At 38.0% G+C, this 22,971-nt stretch overlaps 2 protein-coding genes across 5 annotated transcripts; one reads left to right on the forward strand and one right to left on the reverse strand.

The window, feature by feature from the left end:
• Positions 1 to 329: 329 nt before the first annotated feature.
• On the forward strand, positions 330 to 18,756 carry mak (male germ cell-associated kinase). 4 transcript variants are annotated; one of them, XM_077735837.1, is made up of 15 exons: positions 330 to 536; positions 2,262 to 2,577; positions 4,304 to 4,358; positions 4,577 to 4,698; positions 4,898 to 4,977; positions 5,957 to 6,089; positions 6,182 to 6,353; positions 7,568 to 7,735; positions 7,853 to 8,098; positions 8,206 to 8,414; positions 8,526 to 8,665; positions 8,744 to 8,890; positions 13,001 to 13,120; positions 13,278 to 13,367; positions 16,615 to 18,756. In XM_077735837.1, the coding sequence occupies exons 2-15, from the start codon at positions 2,474 to 2,476 to the stop codon at positions 16,776 to 16,778; spliced, it is 1,950 nt and encodes a 649-aa protein (XP_077591963.1). In that variant the 5' UTR covers positions 330 to 536; positions 2,262 to 2,473; the 3' UTR covers positions 16,779 to 18,756. The 4 variants fall into 4 exon arrangements, with proteins under 4 accessions (XP_077591963.1, XP_077591962.1, XP_077591965.1 ...); XM_077735836.1 differs by lacking the exon at positions 4,898 to 4,977 and adding an exon at positions 5,269 to 5,351; XM_077735838.1 differs by lacking the exons at positions 330 to 536; positions 2,262 to 2,577; positions 4,304 to 4,358; positions 4,577 to 4,698 and adding an exon at positions 5,269 to 5,351 and having other exon boundaries at positions 4,904 to 4,977.
• On the reverse strand, positions 18,754 to 21,157 carry tmem14ca (transmembrane protein 14Ca). Its single transcript, XM_077735841.1, has 5 exons — positions 21,068 to 21,157; positions 19,796 to 19,880; positions 19,604 to 19,705; positions 19,085 to 19,172; positions 18,754 to 19,009 (listed from the first exon to the last, which is right to left on the reverse strand). The coding sequence occupies exons 2-5, from the start codon at positions 19,869 to 19,871 to the stop codon at positions 18,952 to 18,954; spliced, it is 324 nt and encodes a 107-aa protein (XP_077591967.1). The 5' UTR covers positions 19,872 to 19,880; positions 21,068 to 21,157; the 3' UTR covers positions 18,754 to 18,951.
• Between the last annotated feature and the right edge of the window lie 1,814 nt (positions 21,158 to 22,971).

Below are 22,971 nucleotides of genomic sequence, written 5' to 3' on the forward strand. Positions count from 1 at the left end.
TAACCATTTTTTTAAATGATTAAATGTAGTTAAAATAATATAGACTGCATTTAATGAAATGCCATAGCGTCGCATTGAGAATAGTGTTCACAATAATAACAATAATGGCCACATAAACAAATAAATATTTTATTTTTAAATATTCATATAACAAAAGAAATTTCACGATCATTTAATGTACAATTGAAAAAAAACTTGAATACTACTTTATCACAAGTGCGTTTTCCATCCTTCAATAAACGTTCAAAACCAGTCCCACAATGCATTGCACCACCCCACCCGGGCGGGATAAACAAGCGTCCTACTCGTGTGTCTGTTACCAAGGTGACCGGCCGCGCACCCACACACACACGAACACGCACACACAAACACGTGCACGCAACCGCGCGCATCCAAACTGACAGACAGACGCACTTACAGATACACAAACACAGAAAGGTCTTATCGCAAATACAAGGCGATGCGAGAATTCCATGGAAAGAAAAATGTCTTTATCAACAGCACCAGATAACGTAGAAATCTTCTCAACTCAAACGGTAAGTTCAGAACGTTTTTATTTGAGAGTTCGACTTGTTGAATTACGGTTGAATGTCTGAACGAGCTGTCAAACGCTAACTCTCAACCACTAATAGGTCTTTATATTTACCTATATACGTTTAGAAACAGGAATATAAGGTTAAACGACTCAGGGTGAAGATTTTTGCGCCACCTGACACCAATAAAATGGAATTCTTTTTTTGACGAAGATTGGGGTTTAGTTTATTTTCCATGTGCGTTTTTATGTTACAACCGACCTTGATAGGCTAGCGGGTGTCATTTGTAACACGGATATATGTTAATTCCTTTTAAATCCTCCTAACAACAGGTTGCCATATGTGAAGGGGTGGAGTGCAGAGCACCTGTCCACCGGCTGCCCTTCCTGTTTAGTTTAAGTGTTGTGCCTGTGCTAGAAAAACTATCAGGAATGTTAAGGAATATATTGTATATACACACTCTAAACAAGTACTGTATTTTATCGCAAATAAAGACCCCCGTGTGTAAGCCGCAACCTTAAAATTGCCTTAAAATCGTTGAATTTTAGAATTTCTTGTGTATAATACAGAATAGGGAGTACAAATGTTATACTTTGAAGGGAAAATCTTACGAAAAATGATCGCACATGGTTTTTATGAGATACTGTATGAATCAAAAGCACATTATTAGGGTGAATATCATGAGGAAGTTAGTAATTAATCCAGTAGTGGTTGTTTTCTCACTGCAAAACTGAAAATAACCAACAAACAGTAAATGTTAATTTGCCGACGTCTACTGGTGAAAAAGAGTATAGCAATGCTGTAAGTCTTGAGCGCAAGACGTAATTTGTACACTTGATTCAGTCTTTTTGTTGTTGTTACAAATATGGCTTATTTGCGAGAAAATACGTCAATGTTTGTATATTTGCTATCTGGTGTTGTGGGCTAAAGTACTTTTGGCAAAGGTTTCAGAGAACTAATTTAGTTTGATCCTTTTAGTGTCCTATTTTCCTTTAAATAGCACAGCCAATAGTGAGTCATTGAAGCATTCTTGTCCATTGAATTAATTATGCAATTTTAACAAGCTAGGAAGAACAAAGTTTTACTATGTCAAACTGAAATGGAAAACTAATACTGCAAGCAATAGCTCTTAACATCCATAATCCTCTTTTTGGTACAAGGATGGTTGCAATTTTGTAAGAATAAAATTGGCCCTAAAAAAAAAAAAAGAATATATATATATATATATATATATATATATATATATATATATATATATATATATATATATATATATATATATATATATATATATATATATATATATATATATATATATATATATATATATATATATATATATATATATAATGTAAATATGTGTTCTTGATAAATAACTGCATATACTACTTTCTCAATTATATGATTTCCATCCAGTTTATAACATACTTTCCTGGTTCCAAAAATAAACTGCACATTTTACTAGCAGTGTAGCACCAGACCAGTGGAGCATTTGAGTTCTTGTCTACAAGGAGATGATGTGACATCCTATTTATACTTCTCTGTCAGCTTAATCTGCTGAGTGCTGCCAAGGTCATCTGTTTTGGCTGTGGATTTGCTAGTGTGACACATACTGAACCATTATTGCTAAGGCAATGATAACACCAATAAATAAATGAATACAAAGTAAGCAATCAAATTGTGTGATTGATTTTCTAATATTTCAAATGTGTTTTTATATCTGTTTAGTACAGGCTTGAAATGACAGACATCTAACCAGTGATGACTCATATCAAGCTTCTCATCAATCACTCCATTCCTCAAAGATGAATTTTGAACCACAAGAATTACCGTTACGCCTCAGATAAAAGCTGCCGTGGAAAAGTGCCGATGAACTACACTTTGGTTATGACCATTGAGTTAAAACCATTTTTAACAAGCTGATGAAACCATTGTGAGACATGATGAACCGCTACACCACTCTGAAGCAACTAGGTGATGGGACTTATGGTAGTGTGCTAATGGGGAGAAGCAATGAATCTGGAGAACTTGTTGCAATTAAAAGGTAGGTTGGGTATGAATAACTATTCAATTCATGGTTTGTCCCCTGGGTTGTGTTTTTTGGTTTTTTTTGTTACAGTCTACCCTCGACTATCGGGACTTCACTTATGGCAAATTCACTACTTCAATTTTTTTCTGCTGTTAAATATAAATTATTATTTTTTTAAAGATCCACAAAAATTTAAAATCACGGTCCAGTGGAGCGAGTGGTTAATGCGTCGGCCTTCCAGTTCTGAGGTCCTGGGTTCAAATCTAAGTCATGTCCATCTGTGTGGAGTTTGCATTTTGTCCCCGGGCCTGCGTGGGTTTCCTCCAAGTACTGCGGTTTCCTCCCACATTCCAAAAACATGTATGGTAGGCTGATTGGAGACTCTAAATTGGCCCTAAGTATGGGTCTGAGTGTGCATGGTCTCCTTGTGCCCTGCGATCAGCTGCAATCGGATTCAGGGTGTCCCCCACCTCTGGCCCAAAGACAGCTGGGATTGTCAGTCAGTCGTAGGGCACACAGTGGTTAGCGCGCCGGCCTCACAGCTCTGGGGTCCTGGGTTCAAATCCAAGTCACGTCCATCTTTGGAGAGTTTGCATGTTGTACCCGGGCCTGTGTGGGTTTCCTCTGGGTACTATGATTTCCTCCCAACGTTTCACCCCCCCCCCCAAAACAAAAAACAAACAAAAAATAAATAAATAACAATCATGCATGATAGGTTGGGTCCGAGCGTGAATGGCTGTCTCTCTCCTTTTGCCCTGCGATTGGCTGGCCACAGATTCAGGGTGTCCTCCGCCTGGTGCCCGTAGTTAGCTAGGAGATGTTCCAACACCCCCCCCACAAATCTTACGAGGATAAGCGGTTGAGAAAATGAATGTATTAACTATTAACTAACTAATACTTGTGCTACTTTGCCTGAGGGTGACAACAATATTTGTTTTTTTTAAGCATTGTGTCAACCAGGTTTAATAATTCATGAGATACCCAACAATGTGTTTACGGCTTGATTGTTTCGTTACCATGTAAGACAATACATGTATCATGGAGAAAGGGAGTGAAAGTAAAGAGAGGTGGATGTGTTCAGTTACTAAAAGGAAGCCCGAAAAGGACAGGTAACCACAGACGAGCAAAATATAACAACACATAATGTAACAAACGACAATTTTAAAAGGAAATATGGTGTTATTTTTTTAATGCTGTCCTAGACCCCAAGATGCACGGCTGACCAATGTCTCATTCAGAATAACAGGCCTAATTATTTTTCAACTAAATTGAATATTGAATGCCTTTATTGACATTGTACAAGTACTACAATGACATTTAAAGCACCACTATAAAATTCACACATACAGATGTGGTCAAAAGTTTACATACACTTGTGAAGAACATAATGTCATGACTCTCTTGAGTTTCCAGTTATTTCTACGACTGACTTTTCTCTGACAGAGTGATTGGAACAGATACTATACAAATAATATATCATGGTACAAGATTAATATTTGCAGTACTGAGATTGAAGTAAAAGTTTAATAATTCAGGTACATTGAAATTCAATGGTGGAGCTGTGGGAGGAATTTGACCATTTAATGTACGTATTCTTCTTCTCACATTCTGGTTATTAAGCACCTAAGATGAATGAAATATTCAAAACCACTCTCAATGTGATGCATTGATCGAAAATTTATACACACAATGCTTTGCTCTGATCATAATACCTATGCAAAATGGAACTCTCTCTTCATAGAATGAAGAGGAAATTTTACTCATGGGAAGAATGTATGAACCTCAGAGAGGTGAAGGTAAGATTTTTTTTTTTGTTCCCTTAACAAACATACCTTATTTGTCAGAAAATAAAGAATGTGACAATCTATATTATGCATAACACTTACATTACCCGGACCTTACCGGCATGTTTTTGACTGTAAAACTGACTTCTAAATGGTAGTAGTAGTGCACTTGACTATCACAATACGTAAGAACTGCCCTTTTTGTTTATGTATTTGTTTATTTTCATCAGTCGCTGAAGAAACTGAATCATGCAAATGTTGTGAAGTTAAAGGAAGTCATCAGAGAGAATGATCACCTATACTTTGTTTTTGAATATATGAAGGAGAACCTCTATCAGCTCATGAAGGACAGGTAAAGGAACAAATATTTTACACAATGGAAATTCCTGTAAGACCTTGTCTATGTCATTCATGATAGCAAGAATGTTCACCCGCTAATATAAATAATTATTGCCAAATTAGACAGGTATTATTTAAAAATAAATGGCTACATGTTTGATCAATGGCGCTAGCCTATTTATGAAGATACTTTTTTAATCTTGTATTTACAGAAGGAAATTATTCCCTGAATCAGTGATAAGAAACATAATCTTTCAGATATTACAAGGCCTGTCATTTATTCACAAACATGGTAGGTGTGTTGTGGTTCTGTCCAGGCTTCACACTACGAGATTCCTTCACAGATTTTGATGGAATCTTATAGTTTTTGAAGTGACTATCACCGCTTTTATCTCTTCATTCTTGTAAACTTGTTGGTGGAGGATGCCATATTGACAGCAGCATAAACCAAAATAATCTGTAAAAAGAGTACATTTCTGGTCATGTTTCCAAATATTTAACATGATGTCCCTGTCTTGAATTTGGACAAAGTTTGTTTGACATTTCATTTTCCTTCCTCTTTCTTTCTTTGATCTCATGTTAGAGAAAATAAGATGTTTTCAGAGAATGAACTTAGGAACATCTTGTTTCAAGTGTTAGCTGGCTTGGCTTTTGTACATAAGCATGGTAAGTAGCCTTACCTAGTCTCCATTTTCTGGTCTAAAAGTAGTTGTTGAGGTGGATTTGCTAGAATTCATTCAGCAGTGGAACTTCCAAAATGAATTTCTCAAAGGAGATAAAATTTGGAATTCAAACAGATGATTCTGGAAAAGTATGCTTCCAAAGTTAAACACAACTAATAAACACAAAAAAACATGCAAACAAGCATGATTATAACCATAGTATCAAACATGCATTTGTGGGGGAATACTACAATTAATAAATTATTTTGAAAAATGACTTTACACATGCTTCATTCTGAGGCTGTTTCAATTCAGTTACTCATTTGTAATTCACATATAACTTGGAAGTAGACCAATGTTATATAAATGACTGTGGAAGTTCCACTGCAGCACATGACCAAGGTATATTATGTTTCCCGGAAAAAAATGCCTTAAAACAGATGAGAGCTGGACAAAATATATGGAAATGTATTGTGACAGTCCCATCTTAGTATTTGATCAACAGCATACTGTAGATAGTTCCAAATTTGTCCAGGTCTCTTTGTTTATATGGTACATATATATCCTTAACTTTCCCAAATTTTACATGATCTAAAACAATGATTGCAGGTTTCTTCCACCGAGACATGAAGCCAGAAAATCTTTTGTGCATGGGTCCAGAACTAGTCAAAATAGCAGATTTCGGACTGGCTCGTGAGATACGCTCAAAGCCTCCCTATACTGACTATGTGTCAACAAGATGGTTCGAGTTTATGTTTCTAAAAAAACAACAAAACATTGTGTTATTAATCAGTGGTTTGTTTGGATTTACCTGAAATTGTTTTCATTTCATAGGTATCGAGCACCAGAGGTTCTGCTCCGGTCATCTACTTACAGCTCCCCTATTGACTTGTGGGCTGTGGGATGCATCATGGCAGAACTCTACACACTCAGGCCCCTTTTCCCTGGGAACAGTGAAGTGGATGAGATTTTTAAGATCTGTCAAGTCCTAGGTACTGTCAAGAAGGTGAGGCAAAAAGAGAAATAGATATAAACACTTTATTGACTTAGTAACTAATGATAATAAAACACCCTCTGCAGTCTTTTCCTGTCGGCTTCTGTGCAGCTACAGTGCCACACTGACACAGCGTAGGTCCTTGACCACTTCTCTGTTTTCAGTCATTTTTTGGATAAAAATACATCACTGGACAACACGGTAGTTGTTACTACCTAAATCACTATATTTTACAAGACATACTCAATATTCACATAAAATCAAACATTTTAAAAGATATTTATTAAGTAAAGTGTAAAAATGATGACAGTCTTGATGGAATTCAATTTGGGTTTTTTTGTGTAATGAACTCATCAACAACAACAGATGTCTACTTCTTTTAAACTGGAAGACCAGGCAATGAAATTCCATGTCTCAACCCATTTAAATAATACATAATGACTGACCCAACAGTGTGTTACAACAAACACCAAAATATGGGATGGTTGTCACATCAGCAGTGTTTTAGAATATATCTTTAAAAAAATCATATTGGGAATAAGAAAAAGAAGCATCGGGACATCCCTCAACAGAACATGGACTAAAATAGAACATATCTTCTTAAAGTTAATGGGGGTACAGAAGGGACCACCATGGATGGATACACTTTACTTTAATACACATATTTTTTGCATTATTTTTTCTAAATGAAAAATTCTGGGATCAGCTTGGTAAATAATCGGAAAAACATCTTGGAATCATATTGGAAGTGATAAAAAGGCATTAGGACATCTCTCACCAAAGCATGGTATAAAATACGTTAGGCATTTCTTATTAGAGCCTTATTTAAGTGAGCCCTAATGGTACATCTAAGACTAGCATTTTTACTGGATGAAAAATGATGGTATCAGATCAGTATCAGCTAAACACATCTTGAAAAGAATCAGATTGGAAGTTAAAAAAAAAACAGCATTGAGACATCCCTAGTTGTTATGGGATTGCTGTACAAATAAAGGTGAGTTGACAGTGAAAAATATCATACTTTAAATAGGAGTGGACAGTTTCATTTTGGTGACATTTGTGCAGTGTGACCGGGATACGCTTAACTGAGAATGACCCAACTGGTAACTGTATAACAATAAGTCAGCCAGGATAGAACGCAGCACATGCTTTGACCTTCAACCAGGATGAGCATCTGAAGAGACATATGAATAGACCATAAAGCTTTTCATTGTCTTTTTCATTAGCTGGACTGGCCAGAGGGCTACCAACTGGCTTCAGCCATGAACTTTCGCTTCCCTCAATGTGTGCCGACTCCTCTAAAGACGCTCATTCCCAATGCCAGTAGAGAAGCGATTGCTCTGATGAAAGACCTACTTCAGTGGGATCCCAAAAAAAGGCCCACCGCTGTACAGGTACTAAACACATTAGCTTCCTAAAGCATGTATGAATGAGATTTACAAAATTTAAAGTATTCCTCAATTATGTCTGAAAACACTGTTGACAGAATCATTTCTCTCCTTTCTGGCAAGGCCCTTCGCTACCCATACTTCCAGGTTGGACAGGTCCTGGGTCCTCGTCCTCACAGCCAAGAGGCAAAGAAGGTCCAGGCCCGACAGATTATACAAAAGCAGGTCTCGGATTCCAGGGTGGACCCCAAACAAACATTTTCTGAGTTCAAAGCCTCCAAATCCCCTCCCCAAAACATCCAGCAGCATCAACCTCTGCAGCCAATCATCCTACCTCAAGCCAGTAAACCAGGTGACATCAACCAAGAAGTGAGTCCTCCTTAAGTATTAATTGTTATCTTTGAATAATGGATGTATGTAGGTTTGCTTTGACCTTACACTGTTTGTTTTGACTACCAATGTATCACTGTTTTCAGAAAGCAGCATCACATGGCAATGAAAACAAAAATGTATCAGATGCCACAGGCATGGTGAAGAATGGAAGACGCCGTTGGGGCCAGACTTTAACAAAGACCTCAGACAGTTGGGATAATTCTGATCAGTCAGACACAGCTGTTTCTCACTCGAAGAAACCTAGTTTAGGAAACTCACAGGAGGAGAGGAACTTGAAGAAGCTCCAGCCTCAGTATGTAATAAAGCTTATCCACGGATTGTAGAGGAGATCTAGTTTTATTTGGCATTATGACATCTAACATATGCATTTGCATGAGTTGCAATTTGCTTTTTCATTCTGCAGGAGTTTGGAGCATAAGCCTATGTATTCTTACAGCGCTGTTACCAAACTACCCAACAATGTTATAGTTGGTCCAGTGGACCCTACTCTGCCAGGATCTGCAGCACGCCAGCATTATCTCAGCCAGTCAAGATACCTACCCGGTAAACAGTCTTGACTCAAAATTGTGTGACGGCTAACAACGATGACAAATTGCATGATTACAAATGTGTGTTTTTAAGGATTGATCGGCCAGAATCGGGCCACATCAGGGGAAAAAGTGTTGGCCAGTCTTAGATTGAGAGACTTGTGGGAGAATTCCTCAAATACTGTAAACAATCCATTTATTTCCAATGGAGCTGGATTATCAATGAACAGAGCCAACCCAGGTATGAGTTTATCTTGATGCAAATTAATGTTTATTGGAGCTGGAGGATGTGTGTTGCACAAAGTGATATTCCATTATTAGCGTAATGATAAAAAAAATGTTTTTTTTTATTATATGTAGCCTCATTCACACATTATCATCTTTATCACAAAGAGGCCCTCAATGGTAATTATTCAGATAATGTCTACCCTGAGTTGGTTACAGAAGCCATTTAAAAAGTGGTGTTATCAGAGTAAGCTTAGTGTCTGCGACTTTAGGGAACTTAACAATGCATTTGTCATGTAAAGAAGTCACACAACATCGCACCCTACTGTGCCTGCTCTTTTCCCCGGCTCACTTCGTCTCTCCATCTCCTTTTCTTATTTATGAGATTAAGGCTCCTAGATAACAAGTTTTGCTAAACTCACTACCAATTGCAACCCCACTGCAGTACCCGCTCATACGCCTAAATGCAGCAGTGTTTGTATAGCTTCTGCTAGCCGATAATACACCTTTTTGTTCTCTGTGTGAAAAAAAACTCAGTTGAGTAACGATCTAATAGTAGGGCAGTGTGATTTCAGATTGGCAAAAGCCATAGTCAAACTAGAGGGAGGAGTAGCTATTCTACTTCTGAGTTGACTGCTTAGCAACCACTTCCACCAAAGTGTCTTAGCCTCTCCAAGGGTCACGGGAGGTGCTGGAGCCTATCCCAGCTAACTACAGGCACCAGGCAGGTGACACCCTGAGGGTGCTGGAGCATATCCCAGCTGACTTCGGGCCACAGCCAATCAAAGGGCACAAGAAGACTGACAACGATTCATGCTCACACTCATACCTACGGGCAATTGATAGTGTTCAAACAGTCTACCCGGTTTTTGGGATGTGGGAAGAAACTGGAGTACCCGAATATCCACCTGGGATTGAACCCTTGTCCCCAGAACTGTGAAGGCGACGGGCTAACCACTCGCCAGCCGCAAAGAAATCAAGTTTTATTCATTCATTTCCGTAGCGGCCATCCTCATAAAGGTTGCTGGAGCCTTTCCCTAGACTGGTCGTCAATCAGCCGTAGGGCACACAGAGAGACAGACGACCATTCACACTCACAATCGTACCGCCACCAGCGGTAACCGAGCCCAAGTGTGCCCGGACTGAAGTCAGGCAGATTATTCACTACACCACCAGGCGACTCAAGAATAGCTATAAAAACAACAATAAAAAGGAACATACTTTTTTTGTTAATACAATATGAGTGAGACTTCATAGGGGGAAAGGCAAGAACAAAAGTCACAGTAATTTTCAGTAAATATTGTGAGGATAAGCGATTCAGAAAATGAATGAATGACACTGGCTAAACATAAACAAAATAACAACCACAGGGTGGCTGTTTCAACAAGGTTGATGTATTCATTCATTGAACTTAACGTGAAGGATTCAAGCAGCTAAAAAGCTCCATGGGGGTACGCTTTTGAATACACAGTTATACTGAAAAACAAAGAGCTCGAGTAGCAGTGGTTGCTTCAAAGGAAAACAATTCCGCATTTGACGTATTACATTGATAACCATCTCCCAATTGACAGACCTCTTTGAGTCTATCCCTAATATATTGAAAGACCTAAATCAATTGCTATTTATTGTCTGACGGGACCCGTGGTGCCTATTGAATATGCATTTCATAAATATTTATACACATAATTCATTTCAATAAACGGTAACCGATTGTAAAAACTGCACAAGTAAAGAACTTGGGACTACTGAACTATAGAGATCTTTGAAATTACAAAACACATTTACCGTATTGGCCCGAAAATAAGACGGTGTTTTTTTTTGCATTGAAATAAGAAGGAAAAAGTGTCGGTTGTCCTTAATTCGGGGTCTAGACATTATACCCATTCACATTGCTAGATGGCGCTAGGTATCTTTAACATTTTGAAGGTTAATGCAGTTATTGGAATTTAGTAGTTTTATCACAGTAGATTGGTTTATTTTCGTTTAAAAAAACAAAAGCCATTCATTCACAAATGTGATTGCCTTCTAGTTTACACATTTAAATGTTCAGATAATAAGATGTGATTGACAGTTTTTGCTTGATTTGATTGAGGAAAAATAACATGTTTTTCCTCTCGAATATGTTATAATCATTTGTTTTAGATGTACTGTATTTATTTTCTGTATGAAAATTTAATTTGTTTTTTAAAAAGTCTTATTTCAAACTTGAGTCATGAAAGAGAGGAGGTCGTCTTATAATCAGGATTGTCTTATATTTGGGCCAATACCTTACATAGATAGCATTCTATAACCTTCTGGAGGTGCTATTGAGCCAATGAAATCCTCTCTACGTACAACATGTACAGGCAGGGGTGCGAACCTCTTTGATAGAGAAAACCATAAACAATTCATGTTTTTAAAAGTTATTCCTTGAGCAGCTGGGTGAGAATTTGAAAGTAAAAATACATTACAATATGTGCCCCTTTTTAGTTTCTGAATTATTTTGGCAAAATTGTTACATTGTTTCTAATGAATGAGTATCAATGGGAGTATGCATGCAGAAAAGTCTAATAAAAAATGTTTAAAACGGGTGACGGTGCCACTGTGCTCACATGATGCTCCTATTGGTGAGTTTGGTACTGAGCTCTCTCAACATGTTTTCTCAGAAGTTAACAGAGAGGCAAAAGCAACCATAAAAAGAGTGAAAAGAGTTTTAAGGTGATCAAACATCTGATGCAGAGTAATGACAGCTCTTAAAGTACCATATCTTATCGCATATTAGCCGCCTCCATGTATAAGCCGTACCCATGAAACTGCGTTACAATCATTGAATGTTACAATTTCTCTCGTGTAAGATCCCCCCTGATTCACAATATTCACCTCCATATTCATGGTTTTAATAGGGAGTACAAATGTATTACTTTGAAGGGAAAATCTTAAGAAAAATCATCCCACGTGGGATTTCTGAGATATTTTATGAATCGAAAGGATCGTCTGCTCATTCGATCGATTGCACATTCCTAAAATTTTGTTAAGCGTATTATCTGTTTATCATTTCTCTATTTTGAAATAAATGACCGCATTGGCCTTATTGTTTTGCGTTATGGCGTTTCGTGCAAGTCAAGTGAAATTTATGCACATATAAGCCATACCATTGATTCAGTCATCATTTTTTAAAATCAATTATGGCATGTATGCGAGAAAATACGGTATAAGCCAAAATGGTACAATTATCTGTATATAATGAAATCATCACAAGTTACAGTACAATTGTCAACACACAATCAATTATCCTGTTCAAGTTTTGTAATTGCCAAACAGCAACCTGGATCACAGGAAATATTTGTTTCAAAAAAAGGTTTTGCTCGCAATATGCATTGAATTTCATTGTTTTCTATGATGTTGGTCTCAGGACAACCCACTCTAAGCCTCAGTAAAAAAAAAATAACAGAAGTATAAAGTTAGATCAATTTCCCAACAGACTCGGAATTAACTTCATGCTATTTCAAGTAGGGCAGCTCAACAGCTTGAGTGGGATAGCGCGTCGGCCTCACGGCTTTTGGGTCCTAGTCTCAAATCCAGGTCGGCCCACCTGAGTGGAGTTTGCATGCTCTCCCTCGGCCTGCGTGGGTTTTCTCTAGGTACTCCTGTTTCCTCCCACATTCCAAAAACATGCATGGTAGGCCGATTAGACACTCTAAATTACCCCTAGGTATGAGTGTGAGCGTGAATGGTTGTCCGTCTCCTCGTGCTCTGTGATCAGCTGGCCCCCGATTCAAGGTGTACACCGGATCTGGCCCGAAGTCAGCTGGGATATGCTCCAGCACCCTCTGCAAACGAATTAATGACATTTCAAGAATACTTCATGTTTCCCGTCAGTAAGCAGATTGACACAAAATCTTTAATACATCAGGATCTGACAATCTATATTTTATTTTCATTAAAAATATATCCTTTTACCGAGGATGAATATTGTAGTCAATGTTGAAAAGCCTTGCAATTTCCTTCAACATTATGACACGTCAGGATTTAAAAATTGTATTTCTGTTGGACCCTTTCACGCAAGATTGAAACTGACTCGTTTGTTTGACTGCTTCTTTCTCTTATTGATAGAAATAGTAACTCACTGTCTTTACTATCTTTTCAGGCAACTTTGTGACCACCAAGTATAACCTATCCACTGGTTTCATCCCTTCATTACAAAAAAAAGAAGTGGGCTCCGTGGGACAGAGGATTCAGCTCGCCCCTTTAGCCGGCCATCACACAAGTAAAAACTCTTTTTGGGTATTTCTACCAAACAGAAAAGGCTTTGCTGTAAAAAAAAAAATTAAAAAATGACACTAAACTTTCGTGTTCTGTCTAGTTTCAACCTTTCTGTTTCACTTTGGATCTTGTTCCTAACTTCTGTTTTTTTCTTCTTCCAGTCAATCCATCCTCTTCACCTGAAATTAGAAAAGATAAAACTAAATGTTCAAAGCCCAAGTCCATCTCATCTTTGAGTGAAACTAATAGAGGTATTAATTTTAGTAAAACAACAAAGCTGCTTATGCAATTCAGTAGACCCCAGATAGATAGTTTCGTAGAAATAAACAACATTTCTTATGATTTCCATATAGAGAACCATATTTTCATCAGACACACTTAAAAGGACACTCCAGTTATTTTGTTAACTTTTTTCCAAATATATGAAATTAATTAGAAAATAATGTGCTGAAAACATCCACACAGGCTGACAAGAATTGAGTGTTGAATGTCTGACGTACAGCAAGAAACTCACCTGCTGTGATTTTTGGGCAAACCTAAAAGAGGGTCCTTAAGCACAGGTAATGGGTATCTGCCAAACACAAGTGCTTTGCCACGAAGTTGTTGACACCAATTGACAGCCCTTATTCAACCCCCCAAAAATATAAATTCTTGCATGTATGTGTACAGTGTTCCCTCGGTTATCGCGGTTAATGGGGACTGGGACCCCCCGCAATAGCTGCATTTCCGCGAAGTAGGCGTGCCCCTTCAAAAATGCTTAAAGAAACGTATAACACGTGCACAAAAGCACCACAAAGCAAAAACATCATAGTAGTCCGGATGGAGGATCTTCTGCAGTTTTTTTGCACGTAAGAAACATCGTTATTGGGAGTTGTGAACATTGTTTTTTTTGGGCGGTGAAGATGCGCCTGTAAACAGCCATGACGTCATCAATGCGATTCCTGAACTCTCACCATGTTATTGACCATTTCTTTGGCCTTTTTTTGATATATTCTTATTGAATATTTATAATTTTAAATTAATATCTTTAAATTTTTTACTTTTATTTCTCCAGAAAAAAATCTGCGAAGCTCTGAGTCCACGTTAACTGAAGCGCGAAGTAGCGGGGAACACTGTATTTATGTTATTCGGAAAATGACGCAGTGTAGCTAGAATACAGCGGTGCCTTGCGGTCCACCAGCTATCTTTGGTTGCATCGTGGTCTGTTACGTCTTTGGCAAGAGGTCGAGGCGAGGAACCGAGGAATTAAGACCCAATCGCAGGGAAGCAGGCGAGGATGAGGGAGGTGGTGCTTAGACCAAAACTTTAATAACTTAAGCTGGATCTTAGAAAATATCAAAGACTTAGAAATCAAATCGCATAACCAAACCCGACAAGGGGAGATACGGGAAGGCGAGGAACGAGGCATATGGAATAGGGATCGGAGTAACGTGGAAGCATTGCGAGAACAAAAAGAAATGCAGACAATCTGATTTATGATTTAACTATCAGTGGGATTTAGATAGACAAGACAGGAACTAATTCTAAATGACATAAAGCTGTGTGAAAGCAATGGCAAGACAGGAGGGACAAACAAGAGGAGGGAAACTAACATTAGAACACACAGAGAAAGCAATGGAGTAACAATAACAAGCCCATCCTAACATGGTGGGCTGCAGTCCTGCCAAGGTTCCACTGAATTTATGTCATTACTTCTTGGGACAGCAGCTGAAAATGTATATCCTTCTTCACTAAAATACATCTTGCATTTGGTTAATGTGTGTCTTTTTTGTGGAATTTGTATAATAATGCAAGAAATAACAGACAGACAGCAAATAGCAAGCATGGCCCCTGTAGTCAGGAAGTCCTTTCCCTAATGCCTGTGAATGCGTATAAGTAGCTATCAGGCTGTAAAGGACCTGCTAAAGTTTGGGCGAATTTTAGCTGACCGTAGGCCTTTATTTATGGCATCTGCTGCACGAGGTACCATGACTACTATTGGAGTGCTTCCTTGGGTCTTTGCTCTCCGTCGGCTGGCTGTTGCCAAGCCCAGCCGACGAGGAAGGTTCTTCTTGATTTCACAAAGCCTCACTGGCATGGCAAATTAGTTTTGCCCACATGAAAAGTAATTTAAGATATCATTCACGTTGTAACAAGCTCGTGTTATGAATTGGACATTTTCCACTGGAGAGGGGCCTGGTTTGAGCACATTCACCGTACACGCCTACACTGCCTGCGACCTGATGGACTAGCTCAATTTTTCCATATTTTGAAGCCTTGTGTTTAGATTTGGTTTTTGTTTATACTTTAAACTTAGAAGGCTTGTTAACAACACTCCTTTATTAGACCCATTCAAATAATTTATTGAATTCAATTACCCTGGAGTGTCCTTTTAGTTGCCACATAATTTATACCACTTCATTAAAGTGCTCAAAGCACACATTCATAAAACCACAAATGAAAAGCAAATGAATAAATAAAACAATAATTACAAAGGGCAGCCCGGCGGCTTGAGTGGATAGCACGTCGGCTCTGGGGTCCTGGGTTCAAATCCAGGCCAGTCCACCTGTGTGGAGTTTTATGTTTTGCATGGCCTGGGTGGGTTTTCTCTGGGTACTCCGGTTTCCTCCCACATTAAGAAAAGGCAGGCGTAGTAGGCTGATTGGACACTCTAAATTGCCCCTGGTTATGAGTGAATGTGTATGGTTGTCTGTCTCCTCATGGCCTGCGATCGGCTGATCACCGATTCAGGATGTCCCCTGCCCCTGGCCCAAAGTCAGATGGGATAGGCTCCAGCACCCCTCACAACCCTAGTGAGGATAAAGCAGTTCAAAAAATGAATGAATGAATAATTACAATGTTAAAAGATGAAGAACATATAAAATATATTATTATATGCCATTTATTCAGACGCACATGCAGTATGTATATGAAATAAACTCATTCATTGAGTGGCCTAATGTTAAAAAAATACAGTAATTATTCTACAAACCCTAAATCCAAATAAAATGGTTTGCAAATCCATGTCAACTTATATTCTTGGAAACACTACCAATACAACAGATTTAATGCTCAAACTTTTTTGCTCTGTGAGTATGGTTGACTGTTCTTACGATCTTTCGCCTGTTTTTCAGATTTTTTTTTTCCGTTTAAATCATGATTACACACTATATTCTTCTTGTTTTTAATTCTCAGCTATTACATTTTAGAGATTTAACTGAAATTGATGATTCATCGAACTATTATAAAGGAAAATCTTGAAAATTAGCAGGACTACCCAAACTTTCATATCATTGGTAATCAGAATATCGTTGAAAGGGGGTCTGCAATTTCAGCGTTTTATTTATTTAGTTAAAAATGGGTGGGTTTTCTACTGAAAAAAGATTGAAAGGGATTTGCAAAGAACACTTGTTTTTATGTACATTTTACACGAGGATGTTGTATAATTGGAATTAGCGTTTGTAACAGACATACTTTACATTAACACTTATTAAGTAACGTTTGGTATCTTTCTTCCAGATTACGAGGGTTGGAAAAGGAGGACAGATGGAACTCAGGTATTGAAAGGAAGTAGCTACTCAGCTGTTGGGAAGACCTCTGGCAATTTAATGAGTAGAGCTCCTGCCATCCAGCCAGTCCACGGGAGGGTAGATTGGACTTCAAAGTATGGTGGAAATCGGTAGTTGGATGCTGGAGGTCCTTCGTCTTTAACTGCCTACTGGGACAACTGCTTTTAAAGATATACTATAAAAGCACAATAAGATAGAAGTACACTGAGAAGCCATTATCATTTTTATCACTTTTTGATCGAAATCTCGGCTGAATTTTTTTTATCTTTTGTAAAGGCAGAATAGTATAGGCCATAGTATAGGTCCTGTTTATGTTTCAAACTAATTATAATCACTTTTAAAGGATCAAATGTGACAGGAGAAACAAGGGAGTTTGTACATTTTTGTTCAAATGTAAGTTGCTGATTTTCTTAATACTGGACAGTGTCCTTAACAATGACCAGTTAGAGCCAAATTTATCAACTGTAGGAGGGATTGAATATAACCTACGACACCAACACTGTCTTTTGCTAGTTCTATTTATTGTATTATTATTTTTTTTACATTGCATTTATTTTACTTGCCTTTGTGATCCGCCATCGCAAGTCCGTACTTTTAGGTAAATGACAGACATCAGTTTAAGAATAATCGGACATAGGCCCTGTCGTCATCATCATCAATAACAAAAGTCTACTTGTCATCACACCCAGAAATTGCGCATGACGAAATTGGTAGTGCTTCTCCATAAGGTGCGTTTACTCGGCAAAAAACCTAAATAAGTGATAGTTACGGACTCGTGATTTGGCATTTATAGACAAACTTGCCTCGCTCTGATACGACATTGATATTGTATACGTTTAAAATGAATAAAAAACATTCGAGGGTTGATTCTTTTTCACAACAATTATCTCATGTATGTCATGACAGTGATAGACCCCCAATTCAAACTGGGAAGACTGGCTGTGAGTACTAATTTTTCATGATTGAGAGAAGGAAGGTTCGTCCGCATCTCAGTCAACATGAATCGGACGTCTACAACGATGGGTTAAATGAGTGCTCTATAGGGGTTAAAAATAATATAATTCAGTGTATCAGAGGCTTACGTGGAAGTTGTGATCCAAACACTTTAGCAGGTGTTGGGACATGACAATAATAGTATAAAATGTGGGATGGGCACGGGTGAGGCAAGTTTGTCTATACACACACAGAACAGGCAGTTTCGTTATGTCACCCAGGAACACATAAATTGAAAAACATGTGCACACGCCAATAATACGCAATTTATTGATAATTTTGATATTAGATATTTAGATGTTAATGCTGACATTGTCAATGCAATGACAAACTCTCTCTCTCGATTATAATTTTGATAGCGAGATTACCTGAATAATCGCTTTCAACAGTCAAATCTCTCTCATGAGTATAATTTGAGAGCGAGCGAATCCAGCGACGAATTGGCCGTCTACGAATCATCCTTCGACAAATTGTCCATCGACGAAATGTCTGTTCGACGAACTGTCCGGCGACCAAGCGCCCGTTCGACGAAACGTCTGGGGACGAAGTGTCCGTCGACGAAAGGTCCGGTCACGGAAGTAACAGAAGCCGTCCCCCTAATCTTGTTAGATGTAAAATGCAGTCGTAAATTCGTGCCGAACTTAGTAATAGTGTGTTTTAGAGAAGGCACTCGTGTCGAAAATTGAGGGTTTTTAATCGATTCCTAGCTACGTGCAGCCAATGACCTGGAAAAAGAAAGCTTAAAATGTTTGTCTTGATGGTTCTTTAAATATACAAAGTAATTTTTGTCTAAAAGTTTGGCATGTACTGAAAAGAATTGCCCAAAGTTGCACTTTTTTTTTACCTTAAAAATGCGACTCCCAGTTAAAAATATGTCTTTTTTTGAAAAACTGGGGCCCAAATTTAAAAAACAAAACAAGCACGGTAACATCGGATGTACGGTGTTGTTTCCGTTTTGTCCGATGTTAACGGACAAACACACATTCTCAGAATAGTAATATGTATAGATATCTCAACTTGTTTTTGTATACATTTCATACAAATAAATGGATGAAAGCAAACTAAGGATGATTAAAAATGAAAGCATACTCTAAAATGTCCATGTGAGTTTTTATGATTTATTATACAAAATACGGTTTAAATACAATATTTTGAAATCCTTGTAATTAATCATTGACCATCTGATGACAGAACCATTTTTTTTAAATATTCTGTTTAACAACCACTAATAATAATTAGAGCTACTGCTTCACTTTTATGACTGCACATGACTTCTTTAGAGAACTTTTCTTCATCAGGACTGTTGTGGTTTGTTGAGCAGCATCATACTGAGTTTGCCCACCATCAAAAAACTTAAAAACACATAAAAATTTAGTCATTTGTAGAAAAAATGAAATAAAAATAAGTCATTCAATGACAAAAATTACCTTGCACAAGCAATTAGGCCAGCAGGCATGAACTTCCTGGAGCCATAGAACCTTTTTCCCATGACACCCGTCAGTGCACCTGATGTGGCTGGAAGTCGATTGATAATTTATAAACGCAAGAAGCGAAAACAAACATAATGAATTAAAAAAAATAATGAATAAGGCAGTAGAGTGGTTAGAACGTCAGCCTCACAGCTCTGAGCTCATGGGTTCGAATCCAGGTCGTTCCAACTGTGTGGAGTTTGCATGTCTGTGTGGGTTTTCTCCAGGTACTCCAGTTTCTTCCCATAATCCATAAACATGCATGGTTATCTGACTGAAACTCTAAATTGCCCCTAGGTATGAGTGTGAATGGTTGTCTGTCTCCTTGTGCCCAGTAATCGGCTGACAACCGATTTAGGGTGTCCCCCGCCTCTGGCCCAAAGTCAGCTGGGATAGGCTCCAGCAACCCCGCAACCCTTGTGAGGATAACATTCAGAAAATGAATGAATGAATGAATAAATTAAATAAAATCCCTACCGAGAGACAACCAAATATTACTGGGTTCATTGGAGACCTGATAGGCACCAACACCAGCTAGTCCTCCAAAAACAAGGCCAGCAGCCAGGGAGGGGACACTGCCTGAAAGAGAGCACACAAAAGAGGACATCAGCTGTATCTGACATGCCACACATGGAGCATGGGTCAAGTAAATAATAGAAATGCACCTACCTGCTTTCACATAGCCGATAACTCCCCCCGACGCCACCAGGGCTGCATATCCATATCCCACCCAATCCACAGACATGTTTCACTCCTGGAATATAAATAGAAACATATACAAATTTACAAATATACACAAAAACGCGTACACACTCGTAAACACTCGTAAACACACGTACACACTGGTTCACACACTTACACACGTACACATACGTATACACGTATATATGCAAAGATGCATACAATATACAGTTATTTACACACATGTACACACACATACACATACATTGGTAACTCGAGATACGAGCTTAATTCGTTCCGGGACTGAGCTTGTATGTCGATATTCTCGTAACTCGAACGAACGTTTCCCATTGAAATGAACTAAAAACAAATTAATTTGTTCCAAACCTCTGAAAAAACATTTAAGTTTGAGGTTTAGCTCTATTTTCCCTGCCTCGACCCCGACTTTCACTATCGATGGGCAGTTTGCTTTTGTATTCCCTTCAGAATATTCCAAAAATTATGCACATAAATGTCCGCACAAAAAAAATGGAGAAAAAAAACACTGAACAAATGCAACGCTCCATCCAGTGCTTGTAGATATATGTTATACACAAAAGATATGTGGCAAAAAAAGACAGTGCGCTAAAATCATAAACACCCTCTCATGTCTTGGCCACCTGGCTTTCTCGTATCTCAAAATTTGTCTCGTATCTCGAGGTAATTATTTGATCGAAATTTGTCTCATATAACGAGATAATCACTCGTATGTCGGGGTGCTCATATGTCGAGGAACCAGTGTATACACATACACACATATATATATATACATATATTTTTTCACGTTTATTCACAAGCTGCCTTCAGATAAAAACAAAGGGGCGAACAGAGTTTGACAGAACACAGTCAAATGTCAATTGCCTGTCCAAAGTTATAGTGTTTCATTATGACAAGCAATGGGTATTTTAACTGTACAATCAAAAACCAATTGTTTTACCGATCATATCCAATTTGGAAAATTTACATCAATTGTTTAAAATGTATTAAAAGCGATAATGCACGCATAACGACGACATTATAAGCGAAGTATACTACATATTGTGTTGTTCCATTTTGCAAGTGTGCGCCTGCATAGATAAGAACAGCATTAAGGTGTGGACAACACGCGTTCGGTTAACATTACATTCACGTGTAAAAGCAACATGCATATCCAGTTTAAGTGAGATAGTGTTCCTCTTTTACGAAAAATAAAGCCAATGTAAGTAATTCTGAAGTGCCAACCTTGCTCGTCTGGTTTCTCCTCTGATGCTAAGAAGGTCCTTGTACCCCACCGGAAATTAATCACTGTTACACAAAGTGAGAAACAGAATGTATGACGGGAAATGCAGTGTTTATCTTTCAAATACATAAATAAATTTTAAAAAGAGGTCTAAATATATTTGTATAGTTTTAACGGATGAAATATTTTAGAATTGAAGACGTAAATTAAAAAAAAATCTTTACTTTAATGGTGGTTAAAACAATAAATATTTTTTATATTAATAATATTTGGTTAACTTCTTCTGTTTTCTGTCCCAAAGAGAAAAACAAAAACAACAGTAGTTTTTGCTTCTTTGGAGAAAGTTAGAAACAAAAATTCAAATTACAAATGCGTGTCTATTCCATCCTGTTTTTGCAAACCACAGTCAAAAATCTCTTGTTTTCTGTATTTTTTTTCTTTTTGCATGTTCTCCCCGGGCCTACGTGGGCTTTCTCTGGGTACTCCGGGTTCTTCCCACATTCCAAAGACATGCACGATAGGCTGATTGAACTCTCTAAATTGCCCCTAGTTATGAGCGTTTGTATCCATGTGCCTTGTTTTTGTCTGGCCACCAATTTTGGGAGGTTCCCTATCTCTGGCCCGAAGTCAGCTCTGATGGGCTTCAGCACCCCCCGCAACCCTAAAAGGGTTCAGAAAATGAAATGAGATGAGATACTGCATAAATTTAAGAATCCAGCGCCTTCCTTTTAACACACGGTGGCGCCAAAAGATAAAATGAAAGGATACTCAGTCACCCTTCAGTGTTTTCCACTTTTCTGTCGGACGGTGGTGTCAGAGCACCACAATTGACGCATCCTAGGGTCGCACACTATCTCAATCATATACGTTCAGAAAACACATGCCATCCTTGAATTAAAAAGTTTAAAGTGGTTTCAAGGTATTTAATATAATCCCTAAAAAAATACGTTAATTTTCCGAAATATATATGATATATTCAAATGCTAAATCAACCATATGTAAAAAAATTAAACAGCACAGAAAATAATTATTAAAAAAACTGAAATATTATCTTTACAAAGAAGTAAATGTAAAAAACACACCAAAACATTATTAGTACTCTTGTTAAAAAAATGAATATGAATGAATGCACACAATGCTCGAGGTACATTTTCTGACGCTTATTAAAGACAGCTTGCAGGTTTAGGACATCAGACGCCTGGAGGGCCAGTGAATAACAAGCTCCAGCCAAACAGGCTGGGTATTCCAAAAAAAAAAAAACTGCTAGTTAAGAAAATAAAATACAGTCCTCTAGTTACTTCCTCTTTTTTTTTAATAACTAACATTTTTAACCCGTTAAGGTCTACTGTTAAACTGTGCAAGGCCTAATTTTAAAATTAACAATTTGAACGTGCCGTTGCGGCAGAAAAAAAGAAGAGAGAAACAGGAATAGTATTAAATACTTAAAGTTACTATTATAATAAATAATATTGCAAGCTTTGGGCGAAACACTACGAGAGCGCGGGGAGGGGGGAGGGGGTGCATGGATTGTTTGGTGTGTGTGTGTGTGTTGTGTGTGTGCCTGTGTGTGTGTGTTTGGGGGGGGGGGGTCCTAAGGGGGGTCTGCTGCTGCCGAATTTTTCGAGTGTATGTATGCGCGTGCGTCTGTCCGTGTCCATGGAAGACAAGAGGGTGGGAGCTCATTCACTGTTGGCCGGGGGCGTTTTTACGTATTAGAAATAAACAGGTACTAAATAAATAATGACGTCACAAAAGCAGAATAGTGCAGACAATCATATTGACATTTCCCTTTTTAACATGTTTTTGATTGTTTGGTAATGCAAACTGAAGGAAAACAAGCAAATAAAAAAAGCAAAATGTGTAATCAACTCTAAAATATAGTCACGCACAAAATTATTAGAGCATA

The sequence above is a fragment of the Stigmatopora nigra genome, chromosome 16, assembly GCF_051989575.1.
Source record: "Stigmatopora nigra isolate UIUO_SnigA chromosome 16, RoL_Snig_1.1, whole genome shotgun sequence".
Classification (NCBI taxonomy): Eukaryota; Metazoa; Chordata; class Actinopteri; order Syngnathiformes; family Syngnathidae; genus Stigmatopora; species Stigmatopora nigra.